At 43.9% G+C, this 16,731-nt stretch overlaps 1 protein-coding gene across 1 annotated transcript in view; it reads left to right on the plus strand.

Moving 5' to 3' along the window:
• FGFR3 (fibroblast growth factor receptor 3) overlaps positions 1-16,731 on the plus strand; it is a 55,092-nt gene that overhangs the window by 12,517 nt on the left and 25,844 nt on the right. The window contains exons 2-3 of the mRNA XM_074147973.1: positions 9,737-10,000; positions 14,409-14,462. Coding sequence (XP_074004074.1) covers positions 9,737-10,000; positions 14,409-14,462 — 318 coding nt within the window. The remainder of the gene's footprint in view (positions 1-9,736; positions 10,001-14,408; positions 14,463-16,731) is intronic.

Genomic DNA, 16,731 nt, shown 5'->3' on the forward strand with positions numbered 1-16,731 from the left:
CCTGTGTCTTATTACAGAGAAATAGGGATCTTTGAAAAATACCATTTTATGTAACTCAAGGGGAACTTGTGAAAAGGGGAATATTTACTTATTTTCGTTCACGTGAACATGATCCGTCATATATCTAAAACCCACAATCAGCTGGAAAAAAACCCACCCAAACTACCCTAAACCTTTGCCCTCTCTTAATCCGTGTACAAGAGGTTTTTTTATTTTTTTTTCAGATGTGCTTTTTCCCCCCCCTGAAATAGAGGCAATTGATAGGCTCATAAACAAATACCAAACATTAAGTCCTAATCTCCATATAGAGGAGCCTGACCCTTTTTATGGAGAGAGAGGGTGGAGGGAGGAAACGGGGCCAGGAGTTTGAGGTTTAATGCTTATTAAAGTTTTAGTGGGTGGGAAAATGCAATCAATAAATTTTGTTTAATGCCTCGAAACTGGTGTTAGTTTTCACTAGCTACACTGGAGAGTAGTTTTCATTTTGAAACTAGGACACTCGTAGTTGGAATGACAATTAATGTGGAGTGAATATGGTCTCAGTTGGAAGCCGATTTTTTGAATAGCATGAAAACTCCCCCCACCTCCCCGCCTTGGCTCCGGAGTGGGGTAGCTTCCGTTTTTAATTAGCAAACCAGGCAAAATTTAGCTCATTGTGTCTTTCTGCTCCTTTGGCCCAGTGGATAGCTTGGATTTCTCCATCTTGCTGTCATGAGGCTGTTCTTTTTCTTTTTTTTTCCTTCAGTTTTGGTGCAGGGAGGAAGCGGGGGGCTTCAGGATACTTAGGATTAAAGTCATTGTTCAGTAGTATTTGCAGCCAGCTGCCTGCATTAAATGAAGATTAGAGGAGCGCACATTAAAAGTGCGAGGGAAATGCAGAGGATCTGGGATTTGGGAGCTGCATAGCTGTGAACCGAAGGGGAAAGGTTGGGGCTTTATGGCAATTTTTTTCTGATGCCATGTGATCTCAAAGCCCACTTCAGAAAAGCATCACAAGTACCAGAAAAGCATCACAAGTAACTGCCAGGGCCAGGCCTGCTTGGGAACTGTAAGGGGACCGTGAGTCTTTGCATCTCTCAAAAGTTCCTCTGAGGCAAACCTAAACACTTTTGGGCCTGGATAACTTACATATTGTTTAAAAAATTCATCCACAAGAGCAGTTAAGAGGTGGTGAAAGTTTTGCTGGAATTCACTAAGTATCTGAAAACCCAACCTGCATGTCGAGAACTCCAAAAGTAATGAATCTTTGAAGGAATTTAGGAAGGAAATGAGGGCATAAAGGAGGAGTCCAGAAAAATTAACTCAAAGGAATTGTTCAGCAATGTATGCTTATTCTTTTAAGGGTTTAATAAGACAGTTTAAAAATATGTCCAAAGATTGTGTTTCCCTCATTCCGTTGTGCTTTGTAGAGCACTTGTTTGTGTAATCTGTAGTTCTTGTTGCAAACTTTGGTAATTACTTGGTGTGTGTCGCCTACAAAGTCCCAGCAAAGGGACTTTGCCTGGTCCAGCAAAACAGGAGGGATGGCATAGAGCACCGATGCTAAAGAGCATAGGTTTGCTCAGGGCCTCCATGTTTTGGTAGGACTCAGTCAAGCTGTGCTCAGTGTGTTGGGATGCTGGAAAGCTTCAGTTTGTACCTCAGTTCCCATAGCTGCCTCCACTGGCTTTGGAAAGGGGTTGTGGTAGCTGCTTGCTTGCTGCAATGATGAGGGTTTTTTGGTCTTCTTCAGGTGTGAGAAGCAGGAATGTAAAAACATTAGCTATTTTGTGGTGGGATCTGTCTGTCGAGATCAAGCCAGGATGCCCCTGCTGTGCAGAATGTGGGGCCAACTTGGCCACCGTTCTTCAGAGGCAACAAGAGGCAGACACCAAAAGGATGATGACCCATCAGCACAGTCTCTTGTACTCCACCTAGGATCAGCCCAACAGGAGTTTTGTCACTCTGCGTTGGGAATGGAGCGGTCTGGGTTGACCATGTTTGGCCACCTCGGTTGGGTGAGGTGGGCTGTGTGACATGTGGCCAAACCAGCTGCAAGGATGCACTCACTCATGTGCCAGGCTGGGACTGGTGTCATCCTCGCCGCGGGCATGGGGTGCTGAGATCTGATACAGCTCATTGCTGCCCTCCTCTTGAGTAAAGCACGAAAGCTTCGGCACCCAGGAGAGAAGGAGCGATGTGCATGGGCATCCTTGAGGTGCTTCAGCATAGTAAGCCAGGAGCTCCCATAGGAGACATGGAGCAGCACAGCCTGAGGACCTCAGCATCCCCATCCTTCCAGGCCTCCCCTCCACTGCTCTGTCTCTAGGGTCCATTGATGAAGAAGTGGAGGATATTTCATATCAGTTCTTTTACTTCTGTTAAAAAAAAAAAGAGTGCAGAACCGTGAGATAAATAGATACAGGTGGTGGTTGCTTTGCTCTTTTGTGTTTTGAGTGGGGAACCAAGAAAAGTGTTTGATTGTACAGTCTGGCCAGATTTTGAGGAAAACCCTGTCACTGACTGTTCCTTTAAGCTAACAAAGCCCCAGCTGAAGGCTGTCTTTGGGACAGGCTCTGCACTCTCAGCAGCAACAGAAGCTTTGTGTCTCTTGGGTTTTGCATTCTCATTCTTGTTAGGTGTAGCCAGGAGACCCCTTTGATTTGTTCTCTGGGTTTTTTTTCCTCCTCAGGGCTTTCCAAGTGCCACAGGGAAATCCTCCTGGCCAAAGTGTTTTTGTAACTATTTTAGCTTTGTGACGATTTATTTCTTCTTCTAACTCTCAGCATCTGAATTGGGTGATTTGAGAAAACAGTCCATTAAAAGGAGGATACTGTAGAGTCCTGATGAATCCTGTTTTCTACTTGGCCGGTGGAACAGAAAGCTAATTGCCAGTAGTAAATCCATTCAAAGGAGGGCTGGAGGGAGGGAGAAAAGCTAATATTCCTCCTTGAATGCCATTTAATCTCTGGAACCTTTCATGCAGATGTAAATTAGGATTTGCACAACAGAGTCAACAGTTGCTCCGTAGATAAGGCAGATTTGCAACATCTGCTTTTCCATTTGAGAAGCTCTTCCAAAGTCTCTGTCGGGGATAGCCAAGCTAAACACTAGAGATTTTTTTTTTTCTTTCCATAATCTCTTGTTTGTGAAGAAAGCTGCATATGACAGAACTAACCTGGTTATCATTCTGCTAATTTTCTAGAAAAAAAAAAAATTTGCTTTCCTCCTAACACAGATCTAAAAAAACCCATGGGGAAGTTTTATCATGGGTGGTAATACAGTGCAGCACACTTGTTAACATCCGTGGAAGAAACCTTGTCTGGCAACAATTGCGTAGGCCATTGCAGCGGTAATACAGTATAAACAGTTTGCCTTGCATTATTATTAGGAAAGCTATTTTAAGCTTTTCCAGGAGAACTACCCCCCCAAGCAAACACGCGCAAGAGGTGAAAGATAAAGTGGCACCTTCAAATGACGGAGGCAAACCCTTTTGAGACGTGGTTTCCTGAAGGCACATTTCTCGATCATGGTTTAGGCTTTTACAGAAACAACCAGATTTTTTTTTATTTTTGCTGAGGTTTGAGCCCCATTGAGCAGGGGGGAAGACCCAGCTGAACACCATGTCAGGAAATGGTGTTGCTTCGACAAAGCATCCTGTGCTGCTGTGATTGCCCCTTCTTCCTGGGAGGGCTGCAGCCTGACACTGGGAAATGTGCTCTGAGAGGGGTCTTGACCTTTAAGGGGGAGAAAAGGATATATATTTTATATGATAATTCTTAAAATATATAATATTATATATAATATCATAGAAATAAAATACTATATATAATATTATGTGTGTATATATGTATGTACAGGTATAGGTAGATATAAAAATATGTTTAATATTATATACATAAAACACATAAAACTTTTATTTATATTTTGCTGTACCAGGCTGGTGATGTGCCCTTTGGGGCAGCAGGGCCGTGGCGAGACAGGGATGCTCCTCCACTGGCACCCTCCATTGCTCCTGCAGAAAGGAGAGGCAGCTTTGCCTTGCATAAAGCACTGCCAAATATATGTGTATAAAAAACATGCCAGCAGCTCCCCGCTGTGCTGTGAGGCCATGTGGTGACTTTAGGTGAGCTCGCTTTGCTGCGGGGGCCGCTCCCTCGATCTTATCTACCCTGAGAAGGCAGGTACTTGGGGAAACGGGCGATCCCACGATCTTATCGTCCCCACCTCTCACGGGGGCTGCTGCTGGGTGCAGGGCCCGGGGCTGGTTCGGTGGTTTTTGGGTGCATGGCCTGGGGATGGTTTGATGGTTTTCAGTACTCCTCTGGGGCCCGTCTGCCGCTCTGGGGGACAGAGAAATCAGGCACGTGGTGGGTTGCTCACAGGGAGGTGGCACTGGGGCCGCTTATCACCCTTCCTGGCTACTTTCTAAGTTAAAGCAGATCCCAAATGAACAACCTTCGGCAAGAAAAGTGTTTTATTCCCCTTCTGGGCAACAGGGTTTGCTCTTTCCAGTGCATAAGCCCTGAGGTGAGGTGGGGAAGAGGCCCTGTCCCATGAGCAGCCACACAGGTATTGGGAAAAACACTGTTGGGGGGGTGAATAATACTATGGGCCCCTATTAACACAGGATGGGACACTTATTTAGAGTAAACAAGAGCTAAGCGTGCACAGAGGGCACGGTGCTGGTCTGAGCCTGGGGATAGCCTATGTGCTCTTTGCTATCATGGCCTTGTTCATCCTAGCAATGCTGGAGGTTTCCGTATCCCTCCAGCAGTTAGCCACCAACTCGGTGGCTGTGACCATCATCCCCCTGGGAATGGGATACCGAACTCAACAGGGGAAAGCTCTGTCATGGTTGTTGCTCTGTGATCCTATAATGTATCCTGTCACGGTGGATTTGGTGCAATAAAGTACGTAGAACAAGAATTTTTGATTTAACCTGAAGACAGAAATGCGTGCAGTGCTGCTATCTTTCTGCTTGTTAACATGCCAAATACAGCTTGTCCAGCTTGAAAAGGGGAAAATATGATCTACTTAGAAATTAACTGCTTAGTCCATTCCACCACCGGGCTGTGAAACAGTCCCGAAAAGCCTCTTCAGCATTGCCAGAGTTCAAGGTGGGGTGAGCAATATTTTCCTGGTGGTTCTTCAGGTCGTTTGCCTCGAACCCTCTGTGGTGGGAGTCCTGGTGAGGTTTTGGTTGTATGGTGATATGCCCTGGCTGCGGAATGCTCGCTGGAGGTGGAGGATGATGATGGGGGAGCGATGCACCCAAGTGAGAAGTCTCTCAGGAGGCTCCCAAACACTTTGGTGTTTGGAAAAGCAGAATCATAGGGAAGCTATTCCAGAAGGAAAAACACAGGTGAAGAGAAATAACCAGATGGAGTGTCCTGAAGCCAGGACCCAGCACCCTGCGAGATGGCACGGGGCCCTGAGCTCCCCCCACCCCACTGAGCCTCCCACAGGCACCGTGGGCCTTTGCTGCCCAGGAGCAGCCCCCATGCTTTCTGCCACAGCACCTGGAAATTGTTCCTGACACTGAGGAAGGCATCAGCCAGGCTCTAGGTTAGCTTGAAGTTCTTGGGGGGCCATAAGCATCCCAGGAATACCCCACCACCCTCCACCTTCCTGTCCTTCCATGCATGAAAAATAAAAAACTGCGTATCCTCCTGCAGTTCTTGAGAGCTGCCTGCATTAAAACCAAAATAAAACACTTCCAGGCTCAGCCAGAAACAAGTATTGATGTCTAAGCAGAGCAGACATCTGATGGAAATACTGACACACTTAAGCACTTGGAGCTGCAAACCACACAGAAAGTGAATTATTGCTGGGATGAGCCAAGGAGCTACGGAGATGAAGTATCTTATCCTTTTAAGTGAATACATACAAAAGCATTTTAGCATTGCTGGGCCAGCTGCTCCTCATTGTGGAAGGTGCTTCCTGGCTAGTTGCTGCCTTTTTGCTCCTCTGAACAGCTTAAAAATTGCCTCTTTCGCTGTGGCATGTTTGCTACAAGCAGCACTGATGATGATGTAAGTGGTGATCTCCATCCAAAGCGTCTCTTGGTGATTCTCAACTCATTACTGCTTCGGCTAAACTAATAAATGGTTGAATTTTAGTCATGTCTTGGGAGCCCACAACCTAGATAGCCTCCTCCTGTCCAAGAATCCATTTAAGCTGCAAATGCATTAATCCCTGCTCTGCTGGCAAGTGGTGGAGTGGGCTCCTGTAACCCCTACACGAGTTAACTCCCTAATAATTTATACCTATGTCTGCTGTGGATTTTGAAAAGATGCTGTTAATGTCAGATCCCAAATGGGAGTTTCCTTTGGGAGAGCCAGGGCGCGGCAGGTGCCTTTGCAACCTGAGTTGCATTAGAAATGCTTTAGGAAAGTTTTAAAGGACGCATGGGGATAACTGTTTGCCAGCAGTGAGGATGGTTTTCTTAGGACCCAGGACCGAGATCCAGGAGATGTGTGTTTGTAGCCCCAGTAAATGTGAAAACTTGCCTCCCCACAGTGCTGCTTTGTGGTGGGAAGTTCTTTGACTGCCTCAGTCAAAGCTGCATGTCCAGATGGAAGAACCAAGCATGTTGGGTGAGCTCAGCGCCTGCTCCCCTCTGCTGTTTTCCTTATGATTTAGCAATGGGAGATGCAGAATGAAGAAGGTGGCCAAACCCTCGCCCAGGTCCCCAGAAGGGCTCAGCCCATCTATGTTAAATCCCTTCCAAGCACGGGCTGCACATACAACACCTGCCACTTTGTTCATGCAATGTTTTTGGAGGTAGACTTCTGCAAGTCAATCTGATGGCTGGATTCTTGGCCTCAGGAAGGGCAACTTCATGTCTCCTTCATGTTTTGATGGGGAAGGAACTGTCCTTGTTGACAAAGAGTTGGAAACAGAAAGCACTCGCGGCTAGAAGGTGGGAAAGAGGTTCTGGGCAACCAGTGGGAGTCGTGAGCTCTGGTCCCCTGCTTTAAACTCCAGCTGTTCTCAGCATGGAAATGAGACTGGCTTCACTTTCAGATTTATCATTGTATTTGAAAGCTATATGAGGAATAATAATAGTAAAATTTCATTCTCCAAGGTCGCAGTTGGGCACAGCGCTTAAGCACTTAAGTGCACATTTAAGTACTTTGTGGAGGTCTCTGATTTGGGTCCTGTTTATTTTTTAAGCTATAAGCATATAAACTGAAATTTGAAAAACTGGTTAAAGAAGTGAGATTAAAACTGTTAGTAGCATTCTCCTTTTAATTCACCACTCCATCGTTCCAGATATTACTCCCAGTCAGGAGGAATAAAGTCTGAACTTTGCATTTAACAGGCATCAGGATGTCGGCTGGGGAGACTGAGGGCAGAGATGCCAAAATAAAGTTGTCAGAAACAAGAGATGATGCTTCTTTCCACAGAAGAAGCTTCAGAGCTCAGTTGTTCTGCTCTGAGTCTAAAGTGAATTTCCTCTTCAATTCAGCATTCCCTAATTATGTTTTATAAAAATAATTTGTCGCTTTGTCATTAACCCAGGTTTGTTACGGCTTTCAAAAAAAGAGTGATTTCCCTTTAAATGGCTAAACAGTACATTTTGGCTTATGCTTAGTCTAGGCTTGTTCCTGTTTGGTAGATTTATGATATAAAAGCAGAAATATCCAAGTCTTGATCATTTGGCAAACAGCTTGGGTAAAACCGTGTATTTTGTATGGTGTAATTGTGCAGCTGCATGGGGTTTGTTTTCCAGTATATTAAATTAGCAAGAGCTTCCATCAGAGTCAACAAAGATCAGTACCACAGTCCTCCCTGTATGCGGGGCTTTTTAATTGGAAACCAAAGTTGGTACTATTGAAAAAATTCTTACAATATAGAAGGAATAAAAAACCTCTGAAAACAGAGTTATGCCACTTAAATCAGAATATTTCTCAGCCGTAATTTCCCCAAGGATATATCCCAGTTGGGAAGAGACCATGGGCAAACACTCAATGTCACAACAGGTGCTGGTCTAATAGGAAGAAGATGCTGGAGCTCCGTCTTCTTTTATTCTTTTTACTAAAAGTATATGCTTTCAGGGAAAACCTTTTCATTAAAAGGAAAAAAACCCACGACCCGAAACCTTTGACTAGATGAATACCACAAAATTCTGGCCAAAACCTAAAATATTTGAGTTGGAATTGCTGCCAGGGTATCACAGGGAAGGTTCTTTGTAACCCCAATGAGTGTGGGCTTTGCCTCCTGTGAGAGGATACCTCCCATGAAATACCACATTTTCAGGCCCCCAGGATTCTTCATTTCTACGCTGCAGGGCTATTGACTGAAACATTTTTATATTTTTAATTTTCCACAAGAATAAGAACTTGTGTCATGAGAAAAGCAATACATTTTTCTCTTATAACCTGCTCCAAATTAATGCCAAAAGAGCAGCTTGAAGCCAATGCCACATCCTCAGGTATTCAGAGCTGCTGTAATTGCATCAATTTTACAGTCAAATTGTAACCTATGAATATGCTTAATTAGGATTTCTATCCATATCTGATTACTATCGGAGATCAACTCAAGATGATCTGGGTTTGGATCATGGGATTAGGTTCAGACCAATCTGTTTTGAATTACTTTCTACTTGTTAATTATATAATCATAGCACCAAAGTGTCTTCGTTGTGGAATAGGATCCCCCACAATACATATTGTACAAAACCAAGAAGGCTCTTGTGCCTAGTGGAGCGTACAGTCTCAGTGCAGGGGTAAGCCAGAAGATAGAGGTAGGGCAATGCCAAGTGAAAATGTAGGTTAGCATAGACAAGGTGGGGAGAATGGCACTCTTGCTGTTGATCTAGATGGATTGAGGGCAGCGATAGAGGACTAATTTTTTCTTCATTAAACTGGTATAAAGGAGGAATAAACCATTCAATGTTAGGCATGAGTTTATGTCGCTAAAATGAGGACCGTCAGATGCAAGAGCCACACTTTCTGTGTGCCCCATATTCCTCCATGGGGAGACTTACGAGCTTGAGTGTTTCCTTGTGTCCTTATCCTACAGTAAAACAAAATTCTCTAGCCCATGACAGGGTTCACTGTCATCATTTGTGGAACAAACTGCCACAGCTGGTGGATAGACTGAAGAAATAGGTATTTCAGCTTTTGTGCTCCGTTTTTGGTTCTGCGCTTTATTGCACAGAGTAACTCCAGCAAGCTAGTGATGGGTTCATTTATTTTAGGTATTCTAGCCTGCATCTTCTGTCCCTTCTCCCTTGTTTTCATCAGCCCACAGAGGCTGCCTTTGAACCATCCACAGTCACTTGAGAAATTGAGTTTATTCCCGTTCCTGCTCCTTGTATCCCCTCCTTGCTGGGTCTTGCAGGGGTTGTGGACTGTCAGGAATAAAAACATTGAGATCCAGAGACTGAACCGTGAACTTACGAACAGCATACATGCTTGTTTCTGCCAGATCACCCTGACATGCAATGTCAGGTGTTGCGGTGATGCTACAAAGAACTCTGTGCTGTTTGTTGTGATGCACGTGATGGGGTGGCTGTGTTCTGGTCACTATAGGGTTGAACGCATCGTTGTAGATCAGCTGGAGCCCTGACTGTAGTGTGCACATCTGTCTTTGCATTACTACCTGCCTGGAGCAGGCAAGGTTTGGCAAGGAGGAGCTCTGGGCACATGAAGCATCAGTAGGGCAAATACATTTCTTTTTTAAATGCTCTTTCATTCTCCAACACCTGCTTTTATTTACTCATTTCCATTTCTTTCTCCTTTTGCAGAATACTTGAGGAGCGAGACTGCCTTTCTGGAAGAGCTGGTGTTTGGAAGTGGAGATACCATTGAACTTTCCTGTAACACCCAAGGCTCTTCTGTGTCTGTTTTCTGGTTTAAAGATGGTATCAGCATTGCACCTACCAACAGAACTCATATTGGACAAAAACTGTTGAAGATAATCAATGTGTCCTATGATGACTCAGGGCTGTACAGTTGCAAGCCAAGGCATTCCAATGAGGTCCTGGGAAACTTTACAGTCAGAGTTACAGGTACGTGCAGAAATACAACTGTCTCAGTACTATTTTTATTTTATTTTAAATTTTTGCACCTTTACATGTTCAGCACAGTTGGTGCTTTGTGGTCTTCATCAGTACTTGGTAGGTCTCTACCTCCCTGGTAACTCCTGGCAGTGATTAGACTGACAAAACAAACCAATCGAGGAATGCTTGCATGTCCATACCAAATGTTAAAGCTTGATGTTAATACTGAGAGAGACTTAGAAACAGTGCGAGTCAGATTAAACCCCAAATCCCCCTTAACACTCAAATAGATGCAATGCTACATGTGCCTTTGAAGTCTTTTGTGAGTGAGTGAACTGTGGCTCAGGGAGGTTAAGTGACTTTTTCCACTTTGTGACAAATCAGTGGCAAAATTGCATGTAAAAGCTGGAGCTTCCTAAAAACTGTTTCCCTGTTGTAGCTGATAAGTCTCTTCCCTCCATCCCAGTTATCACAAATTACTAGTTTGTTTGGGAAGTAGTTTAACTGTAAGCTGTGTGTATCTCGAATATGTGCTTCATCAGAGGTCCTTATTGGGATTCATATATTGCAGACAAGTGCTGTGTTAGCAAAACGCATGCTGTCATTTGCTTGGCCATATTTTCCATGATTAGGACAGTGGGACAGAACAACTACAAGCTGTCCAAGCCTGGACTAAACAGAGGGTGCCAGAAAAATCTGTTGCTCCCAGACAGCTAACTGCTAGCTCTAAGATCATCTCCATGATTTCAGGCTGCTCCATTGGTAGATGGGTACTCATCACTGTGAGCAGATAGAAAGCCTCCTGATCACACAGATTAAAAGCCTGAATTTTCAGAAGAATTAACCATTTGTGGATCTAAGGTTTTGGTAACTTTCCTTCCCCCTTGCACCGTTGGAGCTTTTTCAGGCATCCCCGAACAGTAGGTCCTTGCCTCCAAGAGTTGAGTTCCCTCAAAAAGTAAAGGGGCTCCATTTGAAAACCAAACACAGAGATGTTTGTGATCGTAAATCATTCCATAAAAGGCTTTCTCGTGCCAGAAATAGGATTTTGTAAATGAGAATCAAACCATCGTGAGAATAAAAGCTCATTTCAGCAAGCCATCACCAACATCTGCTTTTCATTGAATGTTACTGGAGATTGCTGTGAATGCTTCAAGGTCATATCAATTAAATGGTTAAAGAAGTATTTGGCCCTTGAAAGGCTTTCTTTAACTAGGTACGATTATTGGAACTATCCAAGGAACTGCAGGTTGTTAGAAACATTACTCTCTTTTTTTTTAAAGTGACACTAAAATGCTTTTGAGTTCAAGGGGCAGCAGAGAGGCAGAAGGGGGCAGCTGGTTACACGCTCAAATGAAACAGCTGCCAGCCCCAAAAGTTCGTGAAGTGAGAAATTGTTTTTAATAGTGGAAGGGTTGATAATCCTCTGCTTTTAAAAAGTTTAAGCCCCTGTGTTTTTCCTCTTCGTTAATAATAGCTAATAACAGCTTAAGAACAAGCGAGTAACCTGAACCTGCTTTCTGACAGCATTATGAGTCTTTGATTCTATTAGCCCACTGTCATTACCACCAAAGTGCTGGTAATGTGGGAGTCTCCGTTTTAGCTGTCAGCAGCACTTGTTTTAAACTTTGAAGCTCTGCTTTATGTGGCAATAGTGGCGCCTCTCATATGCTCAGACATTTCTTCATAATTAGTATTGATTGCTCAGTGTGGCACTGCAGAGATGAGATTGTTATCGGAGATTTGTGGTTTGTGTTCCCACTTCTTAGAGGTAACGCCAGTGATTATATCGGGTATTTGGTCGGGTGTTTATGTGGATATCTCATGTTCGGGGCTGGAGTTTTTCTCTGTGTTAAACTGGTTTAATTCTGAACTAACAAACTGGGATTGCGCTGATCTGTATTCTTAAGTGAGCAAAACTAGGCTAGGTATATTCAGAATAGCTGATACACACGTAAGTCCCATTTTGAGAGGTGCTTCCAGATTCTAGGAGCATATCACAATTTTCCTATGTGGGGCTGTGAGTTTTGAGTGCAACAAATGGGCTCTTCTGGAGTGACTCTCCGTGTTCACAGTGAGATGCTGACGGCAGAGCAAGGAGATGCCCGAGCTGGCATTTCAGGATTGAAAACCAGGTTGATTAATAGCAGGGTTTGATCTCTTTAAAATGCCTCCCTTGACAGACATGGGCTTGGGTGTTTTTCTAGTTTACAAAAAGAAACATACTGTCCTCTTAAAACCTGAGCACTTAAAGAGGATCACAAATAGTGGCTGCGTGCCCAAACTGCTCTCCAGCCCTGTTGGCAGAAGCTCCATTTCTGCAACCATTTCACGCACAGAACAGCCTTTGGATTTAATGGCCAAGCAGCACCCCTGTGATGAGCACGGACTGCAGGCTGGTACCAGCAAAAAGAGCTTTCAAAACACCCAAGAGTAAGCTCTAAAAAACCAGGGGACTAAAAAAATTAAGCCCCTTTCCATTCATAATTAAAACCCCTTTGAGAATAGCATCTAGCAGTTCTTGCTGATGCCAATACTCATCAACTTCTGAAATGGATTACTATTTTAGTAAATGATCAACAAATAGCTTACAAATTTTTAGTCACCTTCTGAAAAAGGTGATGTTTTAGTAATCTGAATAGAACAGTAGCTCTGAACATGGGGTATTTGCTCTTAAAACCTAAGCTGCATCTCTCATCTGAAACACAAACAAGGTCAAAGACTCTTCCCTCAATCTTATGGAAATGTTTTTGCATTGGTTTAAAAATTGATTCTGCTCCTCTGTTTCGTTGGAAACCAGAAGTAAACTATAATCACATGTTAATATATGGGTAACCAAATCTGAGAGCGCAGGGCTGAGAATGTGCTGGTTTCTTTCAGTGCTGGTGGGGATTTGGCTCAGTTTCTGCCTTTGCCAGGACTTGAGTAAACCTGCTGGTTCAGCCAAAACATCTAAACATCCACTTAACTTTCAGCAAGCCCCATGGCATTTCCCTAGTTCTGCTGCCAGCAGGACCTCAACTGGGGATTTGCAGTTAGATACGTCCTTGAAGTCTTCCTTGGGACTTTGCCAAAGAGAAGGTGCCCAGCACGATGCGCCACTGAAGTCTAGCAGGGAGATGATTCCTGTGTTACTTGCTCCTGTAGATGATGAATAGTCCTTCCAGGTTCTGCAGAGAAACACTATTTGTTGTTAACCTTTCCCCTAACTTCTTATATGTTTTCTTTATTTTTTTCCTCATCTGCCGCTCCCCCCCCCGGGCTTTTTTTTTCTTCTCCTCCCCCCCCCCCATGTTTACCTACACTGAGTTGTTCAGAGAATGGCAGAAAATTCAAGTGCATCTTAAAATGAAGGAGGTTCTGCCTGGCTTGGTCTAAAGTAGTGCTTTACATTTCTGGCCACATGTTGAACATTCATAAAGTTTCCTATTTTCTAGTGTTTAAGGCCAAGTTCTTTTATTGCTGTCTCAGAATACAAAGGTTGTGGGGTTGTTAGCATTTTGCCTTTATTTAAAAAAGAAATTCCTGGAGATTATATGAAGTCAGTGATGCTAAATCTTCTAGACACGGAATTGTACTAAATTGTCTAAACTCAATCAAACACTAAGATGCTATTTTATCACGGGGTTTATATACACAGTAGTTGTGTGCTAGGGGAAAAGAGACTGAGACTTCACTGTAGACAGCTTGGAAAAGGTGAGATAATAGGCCACAGTAAGAGAAACAATTCAGGATGTTTTGGGAAGATACAGATGGAAAATTCCCACCTGTTAGCCTGGATTCAGTTACAGCCTCGAGATGCCTCTGTAGGAGGAATATAATCGAAGGGAACTGGTTCACAGAGTAGCCATCAAAATGTCTATAGAGAGAGGTTTGATTGCAAGGGGAATTTTTAAAAGCTTTGGTCTGAGTGGTTTAGCAAGGATTTAACAAGGGGAGATGTGGCAGGGATGTAGTGAGTTAAAAGGAAAACGCGGGGAAAGTGAATTAGAAACACTGACCTGTCATTTTGAGACTTGGTGAAATAAAAAGTCTTCAGAGTGAATGCTAGAGGGAGGGGGGGGAAGCAAGGGAGAGCTTGTTCTGCAAAAAGAAACTTCCCCTTTTGGAATTGTTTTTGTATTTACGAGGAGAAGAGCACTTTGCACAGGGAGAAGTATTTGGCATTGGACCCTGTTCTTAGGTGGCGGAGCACTGGCAAGCTCATGACACCTTTTTCCCAGTTCAGAAAGCTCCTGGCTGCTTGTCACTGGCCCAGCAGTGTGGAAGGGACAGGCTGGTGGAGCTGCAGGGAAGGGACACCCGTCACTGGGATATCCACCCTCGCTGGAACCCACAGTGGCACTGGCAGCCTCATGTGACGTGGTGTCCCCACATGCCATCCTCTTTCTGCTTCACTTCTTTCTCCTTCTCCTAGATTCCCCTTCATCGGGTGATGATGAAGATGACGACGATGAGTCAGAAGATACAGGTAATTTGTTTTTCTGGGATACAGAGGCCTTTTCTTTAAAAGGAATGTGGCTCCCAAGCAGAGGGGTTCTATCTGGATGTTCACACAGCAGGTCTTCATCTATGTTGGAATCGGTGACCTTAGGATGGGGAGGGCAAACTCTGTGGACCTGGTACCATGACGATATTTATCTAGAAATTTAGAAATAGCTGCCAGAGTGTTATTGCTGCTATAATATCTTACAGCAGCAGTAGCATGTTTGTGGGTTTTTTTTTTTTGAGACTTGATTCTGCAAATCTGACTTGATGAGCTAGAGTTATAAATTCTCCTTGCATGTAAATCTACACAAAACAATTTTTTTTTTTTTTTCACTACACTGACATTACACCAGTTTTATGCCATTGCAGACCTTGGCCTGCTTTATTTTTAGGTGTTTTGATTCTGATCCTTACCAGCTGGAGGCAGAGCATAAAATTTACACTAGCCAAGGGCCAAATTTACTGATGGCATAAGCGGGAGCAACCCCTTTGGCTTTACTGGCTTTTTCTTGCACTCATGTGGGGGAGGGAGCCCTAGGACAGAGCCTCTCCATGCTTTTACACTGAAGCCCTTTCAATCCCAGTGCTTGTTTCTTTAAGTGCAATAGCATTAATCAGGATCATTACATGCTTCAGAGGCGTTAGTGTTGTGTTTTATTATGCTCTTTATATTTCTGCAAAGTGAGCTGCCTGTATGTATGTGCTTTTAATAAATAAATGTCTTGCATTTGAACTCCCAGTCAGCTATGTACATTGGCAGAAGTTCAACATGACTGGAAAATTTCTCCTGCCCATAGCGTTGGACATGCAGGACTTTAAAACAGGTCTCCCACTGTAATAAATTCATACCGCTGTGTTGTTCAGTATGTGGACAGTAATGGTGAGTTACAGTGCCAGGCGACCCATCATCAGCATTTAGTGGTTTTCTGATAGCTTCTAGTTAAGGCCTGATCCTGTGAGGTGACAAGCACCTTTGCAGAGATGCTCAGGGCTCCTGATGCCTGCTGAAGCCTGGTAGAAGCATAGGGAGGGTCAGGTTTGGTCAGGATTTGTCCCTGCTGCAGAGCAGCTTCTGATGAGCACAATTAATCGTTCTGTACTTTTTTTATGTGGTTTGTAGTAAAGTCCATCTCTTAGCAACAGGTATCACAAAACATCAGCTGGTTTATGGTACAGAAAGACTCGTTTCTCTTCACTGAAAAGGAAAACACACGTTTCACCGCATGTATTTATAGCCTGTATTCTGGGTCTTCTTGACTTCAAGGCTGTCTTTTTTTAGACCTGAAGGTAACAACTGACTTTGCCTAAAGGTCTCGTTATAAAAAGTTGGATTCTCTTCTACTTTCAAATCAGTTGATTAGCTTAATGTGCCAACACAGTGAAACCTCATGGTACATCATGATGTGGATGTGCTTTATGTTGCTTTGTTTGATGTCAGACCCTCCAGTCAACCTTCACGGGTCTTCTCTTGAGTCTGGGGAGCTGTGTTCTTGACCTTGGCACCACTGCCACTGGGACATCCCACTGGGGATGGGAGCAGCAGGACCATCCCAGGCCGGCGGACACATGGGTGTAGCCAGTGCCCTGTCCTATGGACAGCCCAAAGGCCTGTGTCCTCTATGTCTTGTGGCAAATAGATACCTTGCTAATGAGGTGTATGAGCCCCTGCTTGGGCATCAAATGTAGCCATGGTTGGTAGTTATCAGGGTGAAGGCAATACATTCCTTTCCTTCATGCAAAGGAAAAATATAATTGAGAGTTATTCATATTTAGAGGGAGGTAATCCATCCAGGACTGGCTCATTGCGTGTTGCCATATTGCACGTCACTGAATAAAACCTTGTCTCCTGTCTCCTTGTGATGATAAGTTAATTTTCTGGCTTACTTGTCTTGTTCAAGAGTTTCTTATCCTCGTATTTAGAGAAGAGCTTGGAAAGCTGATCCCAATAGAGTCATGAGTTTGAAACCAGTCTTGTTATTTTTGGAGGTTCGACCCAAAATTGTTGAATGACAGGAGCTGGAAATACCAAAGCTAGAGAACAAGAAGAAATCTGTCCTGAAAGAAATTAATATTTGGTGCAAAAACCCTTGGAGAGCACAGACACAGAGCCTCTGCATGGAGCGCCCTGCTCTGCTCACCCTCCTGTAAGCATCCTCTCAATAGCGCAGTACAGAAATGGGGCATCCCTTAGGGATGGGTGGCAGAAAAGAAAAAAGAGGAACTTCAGCAGCTGCAAATCGTCAGCCTGTCTG

This window comes from Numenius arquata, chromosome 5 (genome assembly GCF_964106895.1).
Source record: "Numenius arquata chromosome 5, bNumArq3.hap1.1, whole genome shotgun sequence".
NCBI lineage: Eukaryota > Metazoa > Chordata > Aves > Charadriiformes > Scolopacidae > Numenius > Numenius arquata.